The sequence below is a fragment of the Thunnus maccoyii genome, chromosome 9, assembly GCF_910596095.1.
Source record: "Thunnus maccoyii chromosome 9, fThuMac1.1, whole genome shotgun sequence".
Classification (NCBI taxonomy): domain Eukaryota; kingdom Metazoa; phylum Chordata; class Actinopteri; order Scombriformes; family Scombridae; genus Thunnus; species Thunnus maccoyii.
This window is the reverse complement of record NC_056541.1, coordinates 5,320,943-5,344,297: the sequence shown is the minus strand read 5'-3', so window position 1 is coordinate 5,344,297 and position 23,355 is coordinate 5,320,943. Positions and strand designations below refer to the sequence as shown.

At 37.8% G+C, this 23,355-nt stretch overlaps 1 protein-coding gene across 1 annotated transcript in view; it reads left to right on the top strand.

The window, feature by feature from the left end:
- The window catches only part of rasgef1ba (RasGEF domain family, member 1Ba), a 146,887-nt gene that overhangs the window by 6,766 nt on the left and 116,766 nt on the right, over nt 1-23,355 (top strand). Inside the window, exon 2 of the mRNA XM_042421025.1 lies at nt 20,738-20,785. Within this exon, the coding sequence (XP_042276959.1) occupies nt 20,738-20,785 (48 nt within the window). The remainder of the gene's footprint in view (nt 1-20,737; nt 20,786-23,355) is intronic.

The following is a 23,355-nucleotide window of genomic DNA, read 5'->3' as shown; positions in this document are numbered from 1 at the left end:
CTGATCTGACTTTGCTGAAAGAAGACTTTGCTTGAACACAAGGTTAACTTGATCCATCATTTAAAACAAATTCAGATATTTTTTTCCAGTGAAAATTGGTAAAAACAACAAAAAAGCCTGACATATACACAATCACAGATGTTTGAGAGAACACATTCACACAAAAATAAAAAAAATCCTGAGAAATTGATGAAAACTGCAACATTACGAGACAGTAAAATGGCGTGTTGTTGGTTTAGAGGCAACATGTACGTGTCTGTGAGGTCAGTAATATCTCACTGCAGAAAAAGTTCGTACAACACGGCTAGAGGAGACACGTTAGATTACAACAAATACTTTGGTGAATCAGTTCTCATGTTGCTGCAGCTCTTTCTGCCTCCCTTTGGTTGCTTGTAATGTTGGTGAGCTGGTATTTAAATCTTTCTTCAGGCAGTGAGAAACCTCAGTATAAAAACTGTTGTAATGTTGTTGTATTTGACTTCATTATGAAGTGGAGCTCCACTGATTTAACACATAAAAGTCTGATTGCAGATCTTGGGGAGCATTGTGAATATGATATAAAAAAAACAAACTATTTTTTGGGTCCAGAGGGAGCTGTGTGAAATCTGATAAATTGCCTTAAGTGATGTCACTTGAGTCAGCGTTGGTCGGGGCTGAAGACAAGTTTACCACACCTCTGTAGCTCCTCATCTCTGCTCGAGGCTAGCAGCTCCAGGCTACATTAACCACTACTAGCATAATACACATCAATCTCTGACCGAACTGTGGACGGTCAAGTTGCATTGTGGGTAATGTAGGTGCCAAGTTTTGACAAGGAAGAAGAATAAAAGAAACTTTATATCTCTGGTTCTGCTGCATCAATTTTGATACTTTTTTTTTTTACAATGTTAGAGAAGTACAATGCTAAATTGGTGGAGTACTTTTTAAAATATTTTGTCCATCTCATTTACAGACAATATAGGAAGCGCAAAATAGAATCTAATACAGCAACACCACAAGTTCAAGTTGAGACAAAATCTCTCTGATAAGGTATCAACAGTTACTAAAATTGATAAGAGTTTATACTATTGTATTGAATTGTTTACAGTGTGCAGGGATTTCTATTTTTGTGGTCACTCGGTGTAGTTTGTTCAATCGTCTTCTTCTTTTGCCTGCCTTGTGAACACTGCATTGAAGATTGAAGTTCAGCTTGAATGAGCTGCTAACTAGCTGGTTGAGAGACACTACGCCTTTTCTTGACAATATATTAGTTTACTTAAGGAGAGTCTAGGAATGGTGAGTGGGATGCAATACTGTACAATCAGGCTTTTATGTGACTTAGGAGCACAGCACATGTAGCATGGAACATGAAGGTTAAATTACAGTTGTGTTTGTGAGGAGGAGTGCTACACAAAGATGCTTTTCTGCCTTCTTTTTTAAAAGATATTTTATGCCTTTGTTATGGAGACAGTGAAGAGATGACAGGAATTGAAGGTAGAGAGTGATGGGGGGGGGGTGACAGGCAACAAAGGTTCACAGCTGGATGTGAACCACAGACGATGCAGTTACATGGTGTGCATCTTGATGAATGATACTCTATTGATCTCAGTGCCACTCGGCTTGATCATTAATATTTGTAATTTAGGAGTTAAACAGCTTGTAAAAATATCTTTTCTTCAATAAATTTTGCAGCTGCATATCTGTGCTTCTTGTGTTATGATTGTCATTAACTTGAATGCAGCTGTTCTTCTTCACATCTGCACAGTAATGAGAATTGCTTGTTTTGTTTCTTTTTTAAGCTTAAGTGAATCATCTAAGCTTAACATTGATCACAAACAAATGTAAATGGAAAAAGAAAAAGGTTGAAACCAGAAGTTCCTACTGTGTTTGTAATCTGGAAGAAACATATTGTCTCATGCCTGCTGACTGTGTACACAAGTCTGTGTAAGAGTGTGCACAGTATATGCTTTCATGATGAGATGGGAGCATACATCTGAGGTTTGCACACTGACTGTGTGTGTGTGTGTGTGTGTGTGTGTGTGTGTGTGTGTGTGTGTGTGTAGAGACAGCATTCAACCTTCCTCTTATGTCAATTGTATTTGAGAAAAAAAAGGCCAAAACACTGTTATGTGCAAATCTTAGCAAGTATTCAAGTCGTCAAGTTTTTAATCTCACTCGCAAGTCAAATTGTGTGTGTGCGTGTGATAGAGAAAGAAAGTATTTTCAAGCAGCAAAAGAAATCCAAAGAACAGCGAGAGCCAAGGTAATGCTGGATTTAAAAAGCCTCCGTCACTATGACAACCACTGAAATCACTGGATGAAGCAAAGACAAGCACAGCTTCCACTGAGTCCATGCTTTTTCATCAAATGAATGATTTTACATTTAAACTTCACAAATGTTAACCATTCAGCCCGAGCTTGTCTCCTTTTCGTACCTTGACCTGACCTGTACGCTGATAAAAGTTTCAGTAACCTTTTCTCAATTTGTCGTGATTTCATGGCCGTGATTAAGGTTTACAAGCACAACATGGACTCATGGAGCTTTTTATTTGTTCTGATTTCTCATTATATTCAAGAGGAGATTAAATAGATCTCTGTTTATTTGATCTTAGAAGTGGTAATTGAACTGAATGAGATGAAAACTGACAAAATATCTTCAGTTTCTGGTTCTAATAGAGCTTTTTACCGTGTCACAATATCACATTTGTGGAAATGTCGTGCTCATTTTGATTCACGTTGAACTTTGCCTCCTCCTAAATGTCAGTGTCTCTATGAAATACAAACGCTGGGAAAGTGTCTCCACATCCAAAAAGAAAGAAACCAAACCTGTGAATACCTGTCAAGTTTTACAGTTTGGATCAGATCATCTTACCTGAGGTGGGGTATTTTTTTTTTCTTCGGTCCAATAAAAATCCTCAATATTCCCGTCAAGGACATTTATAGGTGGAGTGTTTGGACTAATAGACTTTTTGATGATTGTGAGATGCTCAGCCATGTGATATTTTTATTTATATACTATAATAATCATTGCTGTTAATGTGCCAGGAAAGACTATTTTCATCTGTACTACATGAGCACATGTTACGGTACAATGTCACCTTAAAATAGTAAAATCTGAATTACAATATACAACCAACAGCTGCAAATAGAAAGGGAAAAAAACAAAACAACAACAACAAATAATCTGAAATGAAGAAATTTTACTGTAAAATGAGGCTGATCATCCTGTATAGACATCATGTGAAATAGTACACATCACTTCAGATGACACGTGTTGAATTGGTTGTATTTTCAAGTGCTACAGAGTAAAAAAAAAGAGTCACAGTTGTAAATCATCGTCATGAACAGACGCTCCGGTACAAAGTGAAGCAGAGATCATGTTTTACTGCAGTGCTGTGTTACTGAGAGGGAGATGATCCCAGGAAGTCCGTCCATCACACTGACAGCTCCATACGTACAAAGACTCATAACTCATATATGTCATATTGACGGGAAGAGGAACACAACAGTGTGTGTTTGTTGTTGATATGGTGAGCAAACAGTTGCTTATTTCCACATCCAGCAGTAACATTATCATTGATTGGAAGTTGTGTTTCTGTCCACCTGGTGAATGTAAGTCCAGTATTCTCTCTCTTTTAGCTATGTTTTTGCTCTCTACCAACTCCTGAGGGAAATATCTGGCTGTTCACCAGCTAGTCTACAGATAACTGTGTTTGTTTGCTGTTTGTTGCTGAGCAGGTAGTGTACAGTGGCTTTTTAGAGCTTGTTCTCGGAAAACAGCTGCCTGCAACGCTATGAGAGCGCTGAGAGTGAAGCAAAACAGTACAGCTGCAAAACAAAGTGATGCAAATAACGATCCCATAAATATATAAAAGTACGCCCGTGGACACATTCACAAGGGCCGCTTTTGGACAAATTACACTGCTTTGAATGTAACAAGCTGCCTGCTTTTACTACATCAAATATGTAAATTTGCTGCATTTTTGATTGGCTGATTGATGATGCACCTTGTGTTGATGATATCAGACCATTCATATGCCCTCTCAGGTCCTGTTTGGTTCAAACTAAAGTTTGTGGAAACCCACTAACTCTTTAAGGAAGTTTTCACACTAGGGTTCATTTGTTTTAGTCTCGATCAGAGTTTGCTTCAATTGTAGATGCAGATGATGTTTAGAAATCTCGAATTAATCATGAGGTAGTCAACAGCTGCTGTGTACTCTGTGCTCCTTCCATTCTGACGTTTGTTAGGTGTTTTCCTTTTAAACTGTTACTTAAATCTTTCTACATATTTGACGGTTGAGGTGTTGTGCGTCATGAGTAACCACCCCCTCAAAATAACGTTGGAGGGAGTGAGGATGTCTGATTTTGTGAATAAAATTTCTTTGTCCATCGCTCACTCACATCCCCGCAGGAGGAGTTGAGAGGTGAGCAGCCACAATAGCCAAATGAAAAAGCACTCTATGTGTTCATTGTGTTCTGTGTTTAAATGTGAACATAAAAGTGTGTGTGTGTGTGTGTGTGTGTGTGTGTGTGTGTGTGTGTGTGTGTGCCTGTGAGAGAGAGAGAGACATGGTTCATGGTTCATTTTACAGCTGCACCTGTCTTGCTTGTCAGGAAACGTGTCAAAAGAAAAAGATGAGGCTGTGGGTTTTTGATCAGGAGATCTGAGTCAGAAAGAGAATCCAAAAGAGCCACCGTGTAATGACATATACAGACGTCCACACGCACACATTAGAAATCCACACAGAATACACTGAAGGCACCCGCACGCATGAACTCTCAGAAAATATTTTAAAGGCACTAACAAGGGTTGTAGTATCTAAACGGATTTAGATTGTGACTGTATGGCTACCAGTTTGAATCATCTGAGCAGAGAAAATCAATAAAAAAACGTCTGTTCTTGCTGAAAACTGATGTGTCCACGAGCAAAGCGCAGCAGACCCTGGGTGTGGCATGAAGTGGAGTTGCTAAATCTAAAAAAAAAAAGAGGAAAATGAGGGGACGGATAAAACACAATGTTTCTCATGAGAGTGCGTGACATATATTTCTGTGGTCGATGGCTTGTGTAACTCTATGTGTGTGTGTGTGAGCCTTGGTCTTTGCCATGCTAGTTACAGAGGAGAATTATTCAGCGGAAGGTCCCTTTAGATCGAGCCTGTCAGTCAAAACCTAACTGCTAATCAGGGAGGTTTTTTTCCGGCCTGGCAGAGAAATGACTGTGTTGATGAACACTGTTATCAATGCATTTTCTGCCTTCATGACAAACAGCTGTGCTTCCTATAAATGTGCCAAACACAAGAGCGACCAGCTTTCCCATTATCCACAGCAGTTTGTCATCAAGTACCGACCACCATGGCTGCATGATGAAGCCCGCCCGGACGATGCAGCTCCTCTAATCGTTGCTACAAGCTCCAAGAACATGCATTGAGATCCATAAAACCCTAGAAGATCAATATCCCAAGAAGAAGTGAATTTTCTCCAAACGCTAAGCTATTTGACTTCTTTACTTCTTTGAGTTAATTTGGAAAATTATTGTTCCATTAAAGAGCTGTTAAAGACTTAAAGGGAAATATATTTTGGGACATGTTTGCCTTGAATGACTCTCAGGCTGTCACATTCAGTTTTATTGCTGTATGTTGCCTAAAATTGTATTTTCAGGCTGAAAAAAGTGACAAAGGTGGTACAGTGTAGTTAACTCAAATCCAAATATGAAGTAAACTTCCCTTTAAACCTAAAGGTTTCATGTATGGAAGCCCATTTGGACCATTTGTAAAAAAATAAAATAAAATAAACAAAACTGAACAGAAAGACCTCTTAATAATAATGTTTTTTTTAATGATTATACTAGTTATTATTTTTCATTATCAAATAATTCACCATTCATTTTCTCAATTAATTGATTGATTGTTCTTTAAAATGTTTGGTAGTGAATAATAATAATAATAAATAGTGAAAAACGCCTGTTACAATTTTCTAAAGACCAAGATAATGTCTTCAAATTGCTTGTTTTGCCCAGCCTACAATCCAAAGCCCAAAGATTTTCATTTTTCAATTATAGAAAAGGATTTTGAGGATTTCCAGCCTTAATCAAATCGCTCAAATGATTAATCGATTAGCAAAATTGTTCCTAATTAATGTTCCATCACTGTCAGCTCCAGATAAAACATGACAGCGTGTTCTGATACAAAAATAACTGAGGAGTCTTGAGTCTGTTACTTTCTATATCAGGATGCCTGTGAGTGTATTATCACATTCATACTACAGCCACTTACTGAAGATAAACAAGGTAGGTTGTGTTTAACTTGTGGTTAGATTCGTTTATGTGACAGATATCTTGCAACACAGCATCAAGCAGCGTTTTTACAACAATATGACTTAAGAGTATTCTTTAGAAGAAGAGTGGTTTAGCTGTAGACTAGATCTGTCTTTGAATTCTCCTTGTTATACAGTTTTAACAGACATCTAACAGTCAATAAGAGACAAGTATTTTCCATGGCATATAAGAGTTTCTCATGTCACTAAATCCATATTAAGTTTCTATTTCTTATAACTCAGTTTCTCATCATACAAGAAGTCAAAATTGATGTGACAGTTGAACCTGCATGCTGCTCTCATCATTTTGACATGTTATAATTATGGAAAAAAAAACCCCCACAACTGACTGTGTACATGCGTTTACCCTCTGGTGGTTGAACCACAAGGGGGTGATGTGTTACACATAACCAATTGCAGCTCACTGGTTGACTGACGTCAGCTTGTGGTCCAGAGAGAGAGAGAGAGAGGAGGGATGCTGACTCACAAAGGAAACAAACATTTAAACTACTATTGTATTACTTTATTATCGATCCTGCTCGGAAAACAGGAAAAGAAACAACCTTTCACACAGCAGGGGGAAAAAGAAGTGAATTGTTGTGCTGCAGCTTGTGACGGTAAAAATATTGAGTGAAAAGTTGTGAAGCTGGATCATCTGCTGCATGAAGGACAAAATGATTACTGTGAATGCTGAATTATACATTTATATGTCATATGTGTTACTGTATGTTTATACAGAGGGAAAAATATTAACTTTTTTGCCTTGTGACCCCTTAAAAAGAAGCAACATCTGCTCATACGTCTACCAGTTCTGACCATTTATCCTTGTTTTATTTGAATAGATTTTAGAGTCCTGAAGAAGGAAAATTATCCGTTAATTTACAAGAATTTAGTAAAGATTAGAGAAAAAAATTGGTTTTATCTTGGGAACCCTTGAAAGTGTCTCGACCACCAGGTTAGGAACCACTGCAGTGCACTTTCTCATTCAAGGGATTGGGAAGGTGTATCCAAACATTTTACTGGTACTATATATTAACGTAATGTATCCCAATATGACAACTGGTTATAACTTAAATATATGTAACACACAGTAGATAAAATAGACATGTGTAAGATTGTAATATTATATGTACCCTCTCGCTTTTCTTTGTTCCTATATTTAGAAAGTATACCTTTACTGGTAGTTATCTATCACGTGGTTATGAAAAGACAATGTGGTCCAACCAGGTCAGGACTATTCTGGACTATGGTTTAAATTATGTACAAACATTATAACATGATTTTTGCACTTGCAAACAATAAAAAACTTAGTAGTGTGTATGTTGCATGTTCTATCTTTGTCCATAATATTATAATGTCTAAATATTATTAGTGACAAAATGATGATTTAGGATGATTTTAAGAACATCATAGTAACAACAGGCAGCTGTGTTGAAAAGTTATACTGTTCTGTTGAAGATTGTTCTGTTTGTATTCTGGATTTTGAAGTCGTTTTTTTTGAAGCCGCTCTTTGATTCAGTACTGTTGCTTTCAATATTTTATATCACTCTTTGAGCAAAATGTGTAAAAAATCCTCTGCATTGCTGGTTTAAACAGATATAGGTACATAACACACATAGTCAGCTCCCCTTGTAGAGCTTGCAAAAAAACCCAGAATTATCAGTGTGAACATGACAGGAGGGAGGATAAGGAGAGGAGGAAAGGAAGGGAAGGGCAGAGGGAAGGAAACACTGGGAGTCAAATCTTCGCAGGGTGCTGCAGGGAACGGGATGACGAGGAGTTTCACACGGCGGTTTGTGGCGTCATTGACTGTCAGTCATTGTACGAGCGGTCTGTTACTGCTGCTGGTAACTGGTTAGCTGTGTTTAGGATCAGTGTCCCCATGCAGGACATCCTAAAAGAGGGAACACAGTGTTTAATTAATTTGACCTCTCTGAAGGGGAAACTTCAGCTGGTTTGTGCTTACTGTTGGACTTTTATGTGTGAGAACTTTGAGTTTTAGACATTAACATTTTTGGAAAATAAGGACATTTTACAGTATTTGTGGTAAATTTTTATGTATTTATTGTATTTTAGATATAGCAACATAGGGGTTGGGGGTAATGAGTGTTGATAAGTTAAAAATGTTCTAAGAAATGTTTATCTCTGTTGTAATAAATTGCTTGATATATCTAAAAAAAATGTTACAGTAAAGTTTGGGGTTGGACGTGTAGTTGCGATAGTTATAGTTAAGATGAGGGGCAAGAGGAAGCATTATGTCATCACACCCACTTTCCCATTTTCTTTTTCTGCAGTGCATTTATTAATCTCTTCAAGTGTAAACACTAAGAGCGGATACATTTGACCCTCAGGTGTACCATTTTAAGGCTATTCTACTTGAAATATAACAGCAATCCTCGACCAAAAAAAGGGAATTGGTGAATTCTAGTAATAAACAGTAGCATCTTTAGGTAAGTCAGGTATGTCTGTATTGCTAATTTATGACTTGTATAACAGTAATACTTCACAGTTTACCCAGATCATGAAAAGTTTTTACATTTTGTTATAATACACCTACAATACGAGTTAAAAATGCAACAAAATACTACTGTATTCTACTGGAACTAGCTAGTTAGCATTAGCAGTCATAGCTGCCAGGAACAGAAAACACACAAAGAGACAATAAGATCCAAGATCCACCTTTAAAAACGTTAACTTCACCAACTGACCTCTAAAAAGTGCAGTACAAAATCACTAAACTTTTCACCAGAATCAAAGAAAATGTATGATTACATTCACCAAGGAGCCAGTAGCTTGTTTTAGTGTCTGTCAGGAGAAACTTTTGAACAGATTTTCATGAAAACCCTCACTAGTCAACTTTTTTTTTGTAAAAGCTGGACTTCAATCCATCAAAACTATTTTCTGAGTCTTTGAGAAGTTTTCAGAGTTGGTAGAAATATATGCTTCAAGTTAGCTTTGATGTTTTCAATCAATTCTGTAGCTCAAGTTTAATAGAGAAAAGGAAAGTTGGCGGAATGAAAAAGCCAGACAGATGAAGGGCTGCATGCTAAAAAAAATACTATTTAAAGATGGAGGGGACATTTCTCTACATTGTTCTTGTTACGCCGTAAACATGAGGTGACTTGATGGAGCGAGGCAGATTTCATTTTGGAGGAAACTATCTAAAGAAAATCTACTAGATTTCTGTTCTAGTACCGCATGCATTTGAACTCTGTGCAAATATGCTTTTGGGTGCTGTTTGATTCCAGGACAGTCATTCACATGAATAGCAATGAGATATTCTGGATGCGCTCTGAATTCAGGAAGAGGATACCCCCTGCCATTCATATGCACACAACAGTGTCTCAAACACACAGGCTCATTGACAGTCACACATACACAACCGTTTTCCCATAAAACTACTGCAAACATTATGCGCACATACATTTCTACAATAACAGAGGGGGGTCCCTTGTCAATATGTGCATGTTAATGAATGAATGAATGAATTTGATTAAAAAAAAACACATATAACACTGCACTGCAGTCATTAAATACACAAAATCACAGAGGATGAAAACACAATAAAAGCCCAAAGGCCTATTTCCATTGCAGTCCTCTAGTAAAACACTTAACAAACCACAAGATAAAAGCAAAACAACAACAAGGCAGCAAGCAAAGACAATGCAATCACATATAAATAGCAGGCGGTGGGGTAGCTATGTCAACATGTTCATGTTTTCTTGGTTGTAAAAAATAGCAGCACAAGTCTCTGCAGACCATCAGGATATTTGCACACTGAATGTTTTGCAGAGTGAGATTCAAGGCTGTGAAGAGTGCAAAACAACAAAACATATGTTTTCTTGTGGCCAAGCACTGTGGAACCAACTGTAACAGACCTTAACTCATACCTGTTGACATTCAGGAGTGTAGACACAGTCTATTTCCTGATATTTACAAAAGCTCCCAGGTGTGGATGAGTTAGACTGTCTGAAGGAAAAAGATCATGGTGCTCCATCAACTTTCCTGGAGTAAGAAAATCCTAAAAAATTGAAGGCAACGAGAACTGAAGAACACAGTGCAGGGAACTTGTGGAGGAAGCAACTTGTGGTACAGTTATTCCATGTGTGCTGGAGAACAGCTCACATATCTGTCTTAGATCATAGTGTATGGAAGATATGCAGCCACCTTATGCAATATTTACAAAAAGAAAAAAAAAGTCCATTCAGTAAAATAAACATTTCTCTGTGGCTCCAGAAAGAAAACAATTTATTTCACAGGGGGAAATTTCTCTGGAATATTCCACATTAGTAGTTTTTTCCCCCTCAATTATGGTTAGAAACCAATTTCAAGGGATAATTGTGGAGACAGTTGACATTTCCACAAAAGCCCACATTTCCCTGGCTCAAACATGCAATCAGGTGTAGTAAGTGTCCGTGTTGATGATTTAATTATTGTTTTTTCGTACACCGTGTGTAATGATGCCTTTACTGAGAAAATGCATCTTCACCATAGCTATATAGAGGTTGTGAAGTTCGTAAAAATTGACTTTTTCCCATATATTTCATCTGGAGATGTAAAGATTTGTTTAACAGTTTGACTTTAATAGTGGCTGATGTCACCTGTTGGTTTTCATTGGAGCTGCTTTTGGTTGGCGCCATCTTTTCCATCTTTTTGGAAGCCAGCACCTTCCAAATAAGGAGTACAGGATGTTGCCTTTCATGCTTTGGAACACCGAGTGGTGCACACTTTAATGTTAGCTACTTTAGCTAAATTGTGCTAACAGGGCAGGTATCGCAATCAAGTAACATCAAACCTACTAAAATATTGTGTGACAGCATCCTGTGAGGGTCTTGTTAGTGTAACTGTGTATCTGAAGAAAAATCACTGTTTATCCTTTAAACAGAAGCTCCAAAAGTCAGAAACAGTGCGAGTCGATCACTATCAATCACAGCTGTCAATCACATATCTTACTAATGGAGCAATAATTTACAAAATGACCCTCCAGCACACTTATTAGAGGGCCTGAATTTAGCGATTGAGACCATAATGACTCATTCAAAAGAAGTTGAGGCTTTTTGAATGGAGTCAAGTGGACCATCTAGTGGCTGTCAGTGGTATTGCACTTTAAGGTATTTCCACATTGGCCTCAGCCTCGAGCCGTGGTAGTTGCCACTGGGTTCACATACACAACAACACTTTGTCTAATTGTGTCCGTGAAGCCATGTGACTGAACCGCATCAGCGCTGACGTTAATGCTTTTAGTCAACACTGTTAAAAAGCCATGACTTGACCTTGACCTGTGAGAAAGGTGACTCCCCACACAGGACCGCCGTGACCCCGCTGACGCCTCACACCTCATTACTACAGGATGACTGATGCACTGAGGTCCCATGTGACCTTTATACACACGTACACACACTCACTTTCTCTCTCACACTCACGCATATCTACTTCTGACCTTCCACAGCAGACGAGCCCATTTCCTGATGAGTGTGGTTGACCCTATGAACTGGTTCACCTTCAGGGATCGGGGGTTCAGCACTGAGAGGTCACCGGGGTCACTGCCTCCTGGGAAAAGAGTAACAGATTAGATTGGTCGATGCAAGATGATGGACACTAACTTCATTTTATCTACTGTAGTTGTCCCAGGCAAACTGCTGAAGTGAACTAAATGTGTTTATATTCCATTAGTCCAGTTAGATTTAATGGAACCAGTGTAGTAGTGCGTAGTCTTACCATATCTACACTGTAAGACACTTGGAAAAACAAAAATACATGACAGAAAACTGGAAACACAAAATGCAAAATTTCCATCCCCTCGTTTTCAAGCTATTTGACCTGCCAAACCACGCTCAAAAGTTGAATTCATTAATCTAAAATATTCGCGGAAATTACTGTTCCCATTCTACAGTAATCAAACAATTTCAATAACCAAACACAAGATATAAATACCCCGAAGATAAAATAAATTAAGATATGAATATAAACTCAGAGAACATACAAATGTATTCCATTAAGTGATATAAACAAAAGACTAAAATAAAAATAAAATTAAAGTTTATGCAATCCTTAAAAATGTCTTGTGCTGTCCAATCCCCTGAGAGATAACATAGAGAGAGTACAAAAGAAAAAGGAAGATACAGTTTGTTTTTACCTTTGTCCATTGGTTGTTTGTCTGTGACTAACATATATCAAAAAAACTAAGGGCACATTCAAGCTCCCGTGAGAAAGAAACCAATTGATTAAAGTGACGCTGTGACCTTCACTCCACTCTTCACTTTTGTAATGAGTGTTCCTCCTGAGCCAATAGTCATAGAAACAAAACAAAACAAAACAAAAAAAACCGACGTGGACATTCACAGTCCAAAGAGAAAGAAAATTAATTGGTTTTGGTGACATTGTGAACTTTTCTCTAGCGTCACCATCAGGCCAAACTTGAGATTTATTGGGTTTGGCAGAAGTCTTTTCTCTGTGTGTCTGAGTGTTTGTGTTTTCTCAATACTGCAGTTTGCTTCAATATCAAATAGTCTCTGCTTCCCAGGAACATCATCGACTTTGTGCAGGCAATTATCGGATTGATTTTTGTATTTTTCTAAATCTCATACCCTAGACACGAGAGACGCAGTGCAATTTAAGGGTTTTATTTACCCCGATTTAATGTCCATGAGGAAAAAAAGCAACTTTTACCTGAATATGAACACATTTAATAGTTAAAGTAATGCAGCTTTATGAAAACTGTTCAAATGAGGTTCAAATCAGAAACTGAGCTACATGAGATGACTGATAAAAGGAGACATTTATACCTGTGTAGCCAACCGGTTAACACAAAAAGGTAAAAGGGGGAACATACATTAAAATTAACTGTAGATATTTTCCAGTTTAATCCATGTTATTGCTTTTATTCTGCCACCAGTTGGTTTCAGTTGAATATTGTGTTGCTATAGCAACCTCTACTGGCACACAGCCTTGTTACTTCAACCATTTTGTCAGATCTGTGGAAAAGCAAATATTGTATTTTATCTACTCTACAAATTCCCTGTTTGAACATTATCTACACTTCTTATTGCAGCTGTATTATGACTATTAATGTGATTTAGCAGAATTTAGTTTTTCTATGGTTACATTACTGCTAACCAAACTTTAGGCTACTAGCTGTCTGGAGCTAATGTGTTGCTAACTGTTGAATTACTGTTGGGATGACTGTTATGTAAAGTTATTGAACATAACAGAGTAACAAGGAAACTATAATCCGGTTCCTTTTTATTCTTTAGGCTCTTTAGAATCTCATTTTCTGATTTGTAATCACTCACTGAAATTGTTGTTCAATACTGTTCACAGTTTGCTACTGGAAGTATGATTACGTGTAAAGTGTGGGTGGAAGAGCTCTGGATTATTTAAATAAAAAATGTATATAAAACACATTAAGTTACAGGTTATATTTTTGAACTCCCCCATATATTGATAAGTTGGTTTTGATCATTAAAGTCCTGGTTACACCAGAACCTTAATGAAATATGTGGTTAGCTTGATAAAGAGGACTACTCACAACTAGCGTTAGTTGGTAAAGTACTGTAGCGAGGCTAATACACCAACTACTATGTAGCATGGTCAGCTAAATGTTAACTAGCCAGTCGGGCGAGTGTTAGTGTTATACACAGTAGCTCTCCAAACATTTTTTTCTCCCCTTACATTTTGTTTTCAGGAGGAAACACTATTTCAGTCAATAAAGAATTATTGAAGGGATAAAAAAAAGCTCTCTGAACTAGCAAACTTGCTAACTGACAGTTAGGAAGCTCAGCTCGTTTGCTAATGGAACAATAAGTTCACACAATTTGTTTCTCTAACTGTCTGCAAACCGTGCCTTATCTTTTACTCACAACTAGTATTAGTTGGTACTTTAGCGAGGCTAATACACCCACTACTATGTAGCATGGTCAGCTAACCGTTAACTAGCCAGGCGGGCTAGTGTTAGTGTCATAAAGAGTAGCTCTCCAAGTGTTTTTTTCTCCCCTTACATTTTGTTTTCAGGAGGAAACAATATTTTAGTCGATAAAGAGTTAATGAAGGGGTAAAAAAAGCTCTCTGAACTAGCAAACTTGCTAACTGTCAGTTAGGAAGCTCAGCTCGTTTGCTAATGGAACAATAAGTTCACACAATTTGTTTCTCTAACTGTCCACAAACCGTGCCTTATCTTTTGTGGGGCAGTTACACCAACAGAGGAGGTTTATATAAAAGTGGATGTTGCAAACACAGCTAAACTACTCTGTTGCTATCTGTTCCCTCAAAAGTCTGGAAAGCCAAGATGGTTTGCTATTTTTGTCAAAGCTGATGATGTTTTAAATGCTGGTGTAGGAGTATTTACTGCCAACAGAGTCAATGCCTGCTTTCCCAATTGTTCTGAAAGAATGTCATATCAGGACAGAAACTTGAGGCAGCTCAGGGACCTCAACTCTTAAAATAAAGCTAGTATGATATATGAAACAACGTGTGACTGTAGAACTTATAAATTACTACTTTAAACATCACCTAATGATGAAATAGAGGCTAAATGAAAAGATTCATGAAGGCTGTAGGTTGTGGACCATATAATTTGTTATGATCTGGCTGTTTGTGATAAGCTTTTAAAACTGGATGTTTTTAATGTGTGTCTGTTTAGTGATACTTTTTCCGTCTTTTTTTTTTGTTTGTGTTTGTATTGACGCAGTGAGATGTCAAGGCTATTTACCGTCTTGTTTTACATGAATCTTCCAAAACCAACTGCTGTCAACAGATAACAAAAACCCAAATGGATGGATGAGATGTCTGAAACTAAAATGTCAGAAGCAAAATGTCCCGCTGTGCTTGTGATCAGATGGAGAAGGCGATTCTCTCTCTCCGTCTCATCCCCCAGTTCTCATTTTCCTCGCCCTTCCGTCTCCTCACCTCGTCTCTCTCCTCCTATCAAAGATACGTTCAATCATAGCAATTGTGACACTCTCCTCTCCGCCTTGTAATATTCCTCTAAAGGTCACAGCAATTGTCTGCTGGAGTAAAACAAAAAGAGAAAAAAAAAAAAACTGTCAGGCAGCTGAAAACCAAGGGTTGTTTCAGCTGCAGGACAAACTGATCGTGTCTGTCAGACGTGAAAACATCGACTTTTTGTTTCATGTCTGTTGCTCAAAAATGCAGACATCAAACTGGCTTGAAAGGATCACAGGTAAAATCAAGGTGCTTGGACTAATGGATGGATGTTTACTCTTTGTCAGAGCTTAAACAAGATAATTGAAAAAGCTAAAAGTCAATAGAGGTTAGAAAATTGAGTTTGCGATAGATAATAAACTTTCCTGGAAGAAAATTTATCACTCATAGAGAATTTTAAATGAAAATTTCAAATATTGTCTTACTAAATTAAGACATACATAAGACATAAGCTGTCACTTCTCTCCTGCGGTTCTCTACTCTTTAGCTTCTGTTTCTGTACATTATTGAAGAAGAGTCATACGACTCAGGATCAGCATTTTGAGCTTGAGCAGATGCATGTGCCAACTAGAGCAAATCTTCTCTGTTCTGTTTCTTTCCATTTACTTTTCCTGTATTTTTTTTTTTACAAACACTTTGTACACAAGTTTAATATCAACAAAAAGTTGGGAGAACATTTTGGTATTTGGGGTTGTAACGTGGCTCTAAAACAAAATCTAGGATCTTTAATGAGTAACTTAAAAAGGATAATAAAAAAAAGAATAAAACATATTGCTGGTCTTGAACCTCTGACCTCTGACACCTAGCTGTGATATTTCGTGGTACTATAGTGCTATGGTATTTCTGCACAGGGTGTTAAAAAAGCATGTTGTCAACACCAGTTTACAGGGCAAGCTGGATTAGTAGACTGGGTGAAGTTACTCTTCATCACCAGGCTGAAAAGCAGTGTTTCTCTGTCCTTTTTGGTTGAAGGTTTCAAGCCTGTTTGATTTCTGACTACAGCCAGCATCACTGATGGGTTTGGTTAGAAATGTGCTCTGTTGCACCTGTAACCACACCCAACAGTGATGTCATGGGGTCCTGGAGTACACCTGTACATCACTATAGCAAGGTGAGAAGCAAAACAAGATTTTCAAAAGGTGTTTAGTTTAATCTTTACAATTAAACTGGAATCAAATAGCTTTTTGTCATCACTTGTCCTGTGTTCTCCTTTGAGAAACAAATCAGAAACCAACATCTATGTAGCTGGAGTCCTTATTTTGATACAGCAAATCAAACCATGAATAAAGTGATCACATGTCATTCTATCATGGGCAGAGCAGACGGTCACACTGAGCCTGATAGCATCCTGCAACACAACACATCTAACTTACAGGAACACACATCTTGTGGTGCACCTTAGCTTGTTTTCACCTTTCAACACTCACTGGGTAAAAGTGAGCCGCTAATGTCAGTTAGCAAGTTAGATGACTATATTATATATACTATAAATGTCATTTCGGACCATTATGTATGAAGAGAACTGGACACAGCGTTGGAGGGGCTCTGTCCATTCCTATGAAAGTTGCTCAGTGGTGCATGAAGCCAAAAAGCAACTTCCAGCTGTAATGAAATTACCCGGATGTTGGTCATGCTTCCTGATTGTTGGGCCCATAGAACATGTGCACCAAAGACTTCCGCTGGCTGAGCCGGCTAACATCCGGTTTAGTCCTCTGCTAACTTGAATGGGGAGAAAATAATTTAATTGTGTGACTCTTCTAGACTTTCCAAATGTTATTGAACTGAATGGATCAAATTCTGACAGTGAAACAAATCGTTGCATGGGGGTTGTGATGCTCAGCAAAATGTATTCACCATTATACAGCTGCTCCTTTTCCTATGATTGTGTGTGTGGGAAAAATGCTTTTTAGGCCCGGCTTGCTGGAAGCTCGCTCCGGACTCGTTAGATGCTGGTTTGGTTGTTGCTCTTCAAAATCCCTGTTAGCAACACTTGCAGCTACAGCAGTTTGTTTACTTTGTCTCTGTTCTGTACAGTTAATAATTCAGATCTATTAGTAGTACATTAAAAAACATGTTGACATTTTTTTCTGCAAAGAGGGATGATTAAATATGATTTCAGTCGGACTTTAATGTCTTTAACATCTTCTGTACCGAGGAGGTAGAGAGGATGATGAGATTTGATGTTATCTTATGTGGTGTACAGCAGGTGTGTGTGCCTGCATGAATGTGAATGTACGTAACTAATGTGTGTTAATGTCAGTGGGTGAGTTCAGGCAGAGCATCCAGGGTATCTGTGTGTGTGTTGTATGTTTTGATCAGCTTGATCACCTGAAGTGTGTCTTATATGGTTCAACACAGACCTTCGCTCTCAGTAGATTAACTGCTTAACATGAGGGTTGACTCAGGATTCATCAGGGTGTAAATAGATGTGTGTGTTTTTTTAACCATTATTCCCCTTTTGTAGTTATTTATTGCCTGATTGTCAGCCGAATTACACATTTTCATTATTTTACATAAAGAACAAAGTCATCATAAAGATAAAAAAGGGTGATAATAAACATGCTCCTGTCCACCGTCCCTGGGTGAGTCAATAATAAATGTGTCACCATTTCTATTTTTAACCATTATTTAATCAGACTAGTTTCATTTCTTCTTTTCTTTCTTTTTCTTCTTCTTTTTTTATAATCTCCCCTCATCGGTTTATTCATGAAAATGCAAAGTAGAAATGTATAGTTTCCCAACATTTCTGGTGAACAAACAAATATGAGAAACAATGCAATAAACTTGCATATATCAATAATTTACCAGATTTTTACTGGAGTGAAATTATGCATGTGTTGCAAAAATAAAAATTCCCCACAAACACGAACATGAAACTAAATATTTAACTACTCATGAGTGTCAGTGCTTCATTAATTGCATAAAATAGTACATCCTTCATTGAAAGAGTGAAAATTACACAGCAAAGAACAGTGTAATGATGATCTTTAAAACTTAACTCAAACCAATTACTTGTAGATCAACACTTTTTAAAGATGAGAGAAACTTTAAATAAAACAACTGCAACTCTCACTATGCTTATAAAATACACATTTTGAAATCTTGTGTGAAAATGACAAGATGTTAAAATGTTTCTGTCCAGTATCCCCAAGAATATGTTTCAGCTTTTCATGAACAAAAATATCCCAGAAAAAATCCCCTGAGTAACAGAAGTCAATCAATCAATCAATCAATTTTTATTTATATAGCGCCATATTACAACAGAAGTCATCTCAAGGCACTTTTCACATAGAGCAGGTCAAGACCGTACTCTTTAATTTACAGAGACCCAACAATTCCCCCATGAGCAAGCACTTGGCGACAGCGGTAAAGAAAAACTCCCCTTTAACGGGTAGAAACCTCAAGCAGACCCCGGCTCTTGGTGGGCGGCCATCTGCTTTGACCGGTTGGGTTGAGAGAGAGAAAGAGAGAGGGAAAGGGGGAGGGAGGACAGAAGAAAAACAATCACAACAACAACAATAAGCACAAGCAGCAATAGCCAGGGAAGGATGCCATCAGGACTGTGAAGGACCGCGGAGGTTCGGCCCAGGACTCAGGTTTTCCTGTGAGATGAGAAAGCACAAAAAAAAAAAAAGCACAAAAAAAAAAAAAAAAAAAAGTGAGTGAGTAGTGGCTCTCTGTATCACAGGTAAATGGATTTTTCTCCCAGTTTCCATCAGTCATTTAATAAATAAATCAACTCCATCCAGCTATCGACCGCTCAGCTGAAACTTGCTGCATCGGTGTACATTAGAAATGTGGGCAGCATATGATCACCTGCTAAACTGTCACCTTTTCCTCCGCCGTTATACCCTCCCTTACTCCAATCTCACACCTCTTCCTCCTCCACTTGGACCCCCCAAAAAATCCGCAGATGGTGCAGCTCATAAAATAAAAGCCTGCTTCCTTCTAAAAGGTTTTAAGGGTTTACAGCTGCTTCCTGGTCTTTTTCTTTTAAGAACAAATAATATCTTTGTTGCGGCGGAAGGTGTGTGTGAGTGTGTTTTTGTGGGTTGTGGGTGCGAAGGAAAAGGTCTTTACGTCAAATCATCTGTCAGAGGAAAATGTCGGAGTGTTAAGGGTGTGTTTTTGTGTGTGTGTGTGTAAGAAAAAAAAGCGCAAAACTACATCAAACAATATCTTTGCTACAAGGGAAGACGTGCCATGTGTGTTTGAATGTGTGCATGCACAGTATGTGGTTGTATGTGCGGGTCTGTATATACGTATGTGTGTGTGCTGCAAGTAAAATTCTCTATGATCAAATAATGTCTTTGTCAGTGTTCAAAGACTGTGTGTGTGTGTGTGTGTGTGTGTGTGTGTGTGTGTGTGTGTTCCCCATGTGGGAATTCATTACCATTCTGCCGAGTTTTCTTCTTTGTAAATAACTCCTTTGGGAGCTTCACGTCGAGCCTTTTAAAGACTCATTAGGATTCGTTGTTCTGTCGTCTCCTCTGTGGAAAAAACGCTAACATGTTCGTCTTTAAATACCACTAATGGCTCCGTCTTAATGCCCGCAGTTTAAATGCAGCCATTTACATTTTGCATCTGAAGCATTTAGGTGACACTAATGCAACAAAATATCTGGCAACCAGGAGGGAATCAAGCTCAATTATCTAATTTTAAAGAGGAACTTGCAGGTTGACAGCCCCATTGAATTAATAGGGGTGGGGGTGGGGATTATGTACGAAATATAAAAAATATATAACTATATGTACCAAGACATGTTCATATTTGCCTCAAAACAAGATATTGGACATATGACATAAGGGAGAGCTGGGTCAAGGTTAACAATAAGAAATATAGACCCCAATACTAGTTTTGACACAGATGAGGTTGAAAATATACAATTATATCAACATGATGGTCCACAACCATATAATATTGAGCCTGCTAGGCATTCAAGGGATCAGGAACAGGGAAGGATTAGGAGAAATAATGACCAGTAATGGCCTTGGTGAGTGACTGGCGTTAGATAACGACACCTAGTAGTGATTGTCTGTTTCTTGCAAGATCCCTGTACTTACCCACAAGAGAAACGAAAGCACAAAGATCAACTTGTTAGGTCAGTCGTATCTTGCATTGCCTGATATCCAAACTACGTTTATGGTAGATGGGCAAGATGGAGAAGAGAAGTTACCTGATTATCATTTTGTTTGATAGGTCCTCATGTGGGAAATGCCAGTCCATGGAGAACCTCACCTCTAGACCAGACATCACAGGCCATTGCCAACCATAGAGACTAAAATCACAAATTTCAAAACAGAATTATTATTTTTTGTTTTAAATACTCATAATCTATGTTCAAGCTTCATGTAAAAAAAGATTTGTAAATTGTATTCTACAAGTGGGTTCACTGCATTCTTGTAAATGCTGTTAAATATTGTATTTAGGTGATATGAAATAAATATCTCTGATTACTTTTCTTGATATTCACTCAAATATTTTTGTCTCCCCTCCCTTCCTGTAGTGTCGGAGCCAACCTCATCTCAGACTGAGGCCTTCTTCTCAACAGCGGGTGGGTAAACACTCAAAACTCTTAAAACCTTAAATGACTTCTTGTTTCTGTTTTGAATCTCAGTGTCTTCTACACTGAAAGAACAGGACGTTCACACACACACACACACACACACACACACACACACACACACACACACACACACACACACACACACACACACACAGCCGACTGTACAAAACATGCCGCAGAGTTGGCTCACTGTACATAAAACACTGCATGCTGATAGCTTGGCTCAAAACATCACATGATAACAACCATGAAGCAGACTGTCTGAGGGAGTCTGAGTGCTGTTGCAACATTTGAGAGGATTCACATGGCGCTAATGCTGTGTATTCAGATGTGATGTAATGCTTCATTATGTATGATAATGAAGACCTCTGTTCAGGTCAAAGTTAGATTGAAATCTGCTCAAACTAAACCCAATAAGAGTGATAACGGTGTAATACTGTGTTTATTTCATATCAGAGTTACTGTAATTACTAGTTTCCAAATTGTAAATACAGTTTGTAAATATTCTGAGTCATTATTATGACTGGGAAAGAAACATCTGATATATCTGACTTGGCATGTATCCTAATCCTATATGGATGTGCCTGGAAACCTGAACAACTTGAATTTAATAGATATAATGTAATTTTGTCAATGCACAGTATTTCAATCTCTCATACAACCAACTCCTTTATCATACAACCTTCCTGAGCTGTCCGATGACGTGAACACTCGCAAGTCCTAAACACGGGAATCTTTCCAATCATTCCCGTTGATCCGACATAGCGTGAATGCAGCGTTTTTTTGTTCCACCAAATTGTTCCACCTTAACAGGTATTCAAGCACAGTCTAAACACACACACACACACACAGAGTAGCTGTGTCCGAAATCATTTATTATTTAGTGTCCACCGTTTTATCTGAATGTCTGAATTCTGAGTATATAGGTTATGTGACACCTGTCAAAAATGTGTTACTATACTATTGATTAAACTATTGAATGTCAGTTATACTGGGAGTACTGAATGAATGATTGACTCTTGAGAAAAGAGAAAAGTCTAATCAAGCAGCATAATTGAAAACACCTGGTTGGGGTGAACTAATGTTGCTTTGTAGATCAGTTAATTTGCTCAGCACCAAGTAAAAATAGTTAGTTCTGGTCCATTTCATGTTCATACTGACATGCAAACAAACTAAGAGTTGTAACTACCAGAGTTGTAACTGTGAAATCATATTGACTCACACGTGACTCATTTTTTGTTGAGTGTCAGTCAATTAATGTCAATTACAATTTTAGTCACTGCCATTCTGCATCATCAACACTACATGGACCCACATATTTTTATTTATGTTCTATGGTTAATGCAACTGGACCTCATATGTCATAAATAATGAAAAAGGATAGCAAAAGGACAAAATAGAGGCATTTTGTATATTAATATTACTTAATATTACAGAAAGGTAGTTACTGTGTGGCTGCTATGTTTTACTAATAACTTTTTATTGCCGAACCAAAACCCAAACACACCACAAACTTTCTTTTCTTTCACACCACAAACAAACGTTGCAGCTGTTTGGTACCAAATTCTTCTTTCTGTTGCTATCCTTCCACTGTAGCTTAACAAGGAAACACTGTCCAGGGTCAAAAAAGACTTAATTTTGACTAACTCAGACGGCTGAAGCCTCATATTAACTTCAGGAGGGCTGTGGATTTTGTCCCTCGTTGCTTATATTGAAAGTATGAACATGAGGAATGATTAAAGCGAGCAAAACCTGTTTCAATATTCATATGGGGTCCTGACCTGAAAACACCTATCCTTTAACACTTAGCATTTTAGCACTTTAGCATACAATGTTGAGTGATAATTTGAATCTGTAACTGAATACTACATATTACTTAAAAATGTGTACTAATAGTATTCAATTTACACGAAAAATGCAGTGTGCGCCACATACTTAGCATAACTTTCTAGTGTGTAGTTACCATCTTTTAGTTAAAATACATTTTTGCTTATGTAGCATTTTAGCATGTAGCACTGGAGCTAAGTATTTACCAGTGACAAATGATTTTAGTGTCTACTCGTCAGGTAAGTTTGCAGAATTCGCTGAAATTTGTTTAAAAAACCTTAAAAATCCATATTTTATGTTTGCATTTATTAAAGTTTTTGCTTGTCAGACTGATACACAGCCCAAACCTGATCAAAACAGAAGAGTATCAGCAAAGACACACCTGATATGTACCACAAAGTCACCACAACAATCAGAAAGTGTGTGTCTATGTGTGTGTGTGTGTGTGTGTGTAGGCTGCTAGTAAACTGCTGAGCGTCTTTGAAGATGGAATAACACACTTACACACACTTCTTCACTCAGGACTGAAGACTGGAGGCCACTGCTTTGATCTTGTCTGTCTGTATGACTGCCATCCTCTCCCCTTTTTCTCTCTCTTCTTACCCTTTCTTGTTCAATGTCTTTGTCTTTCTTATTTAACCAAAGGGAAAAAAAAAAACTTCTATAGCACAAAAAGATAATCCTTGGACCAAAACAGTCAACAGATGATCTGTACAACCTGTAAATATTAA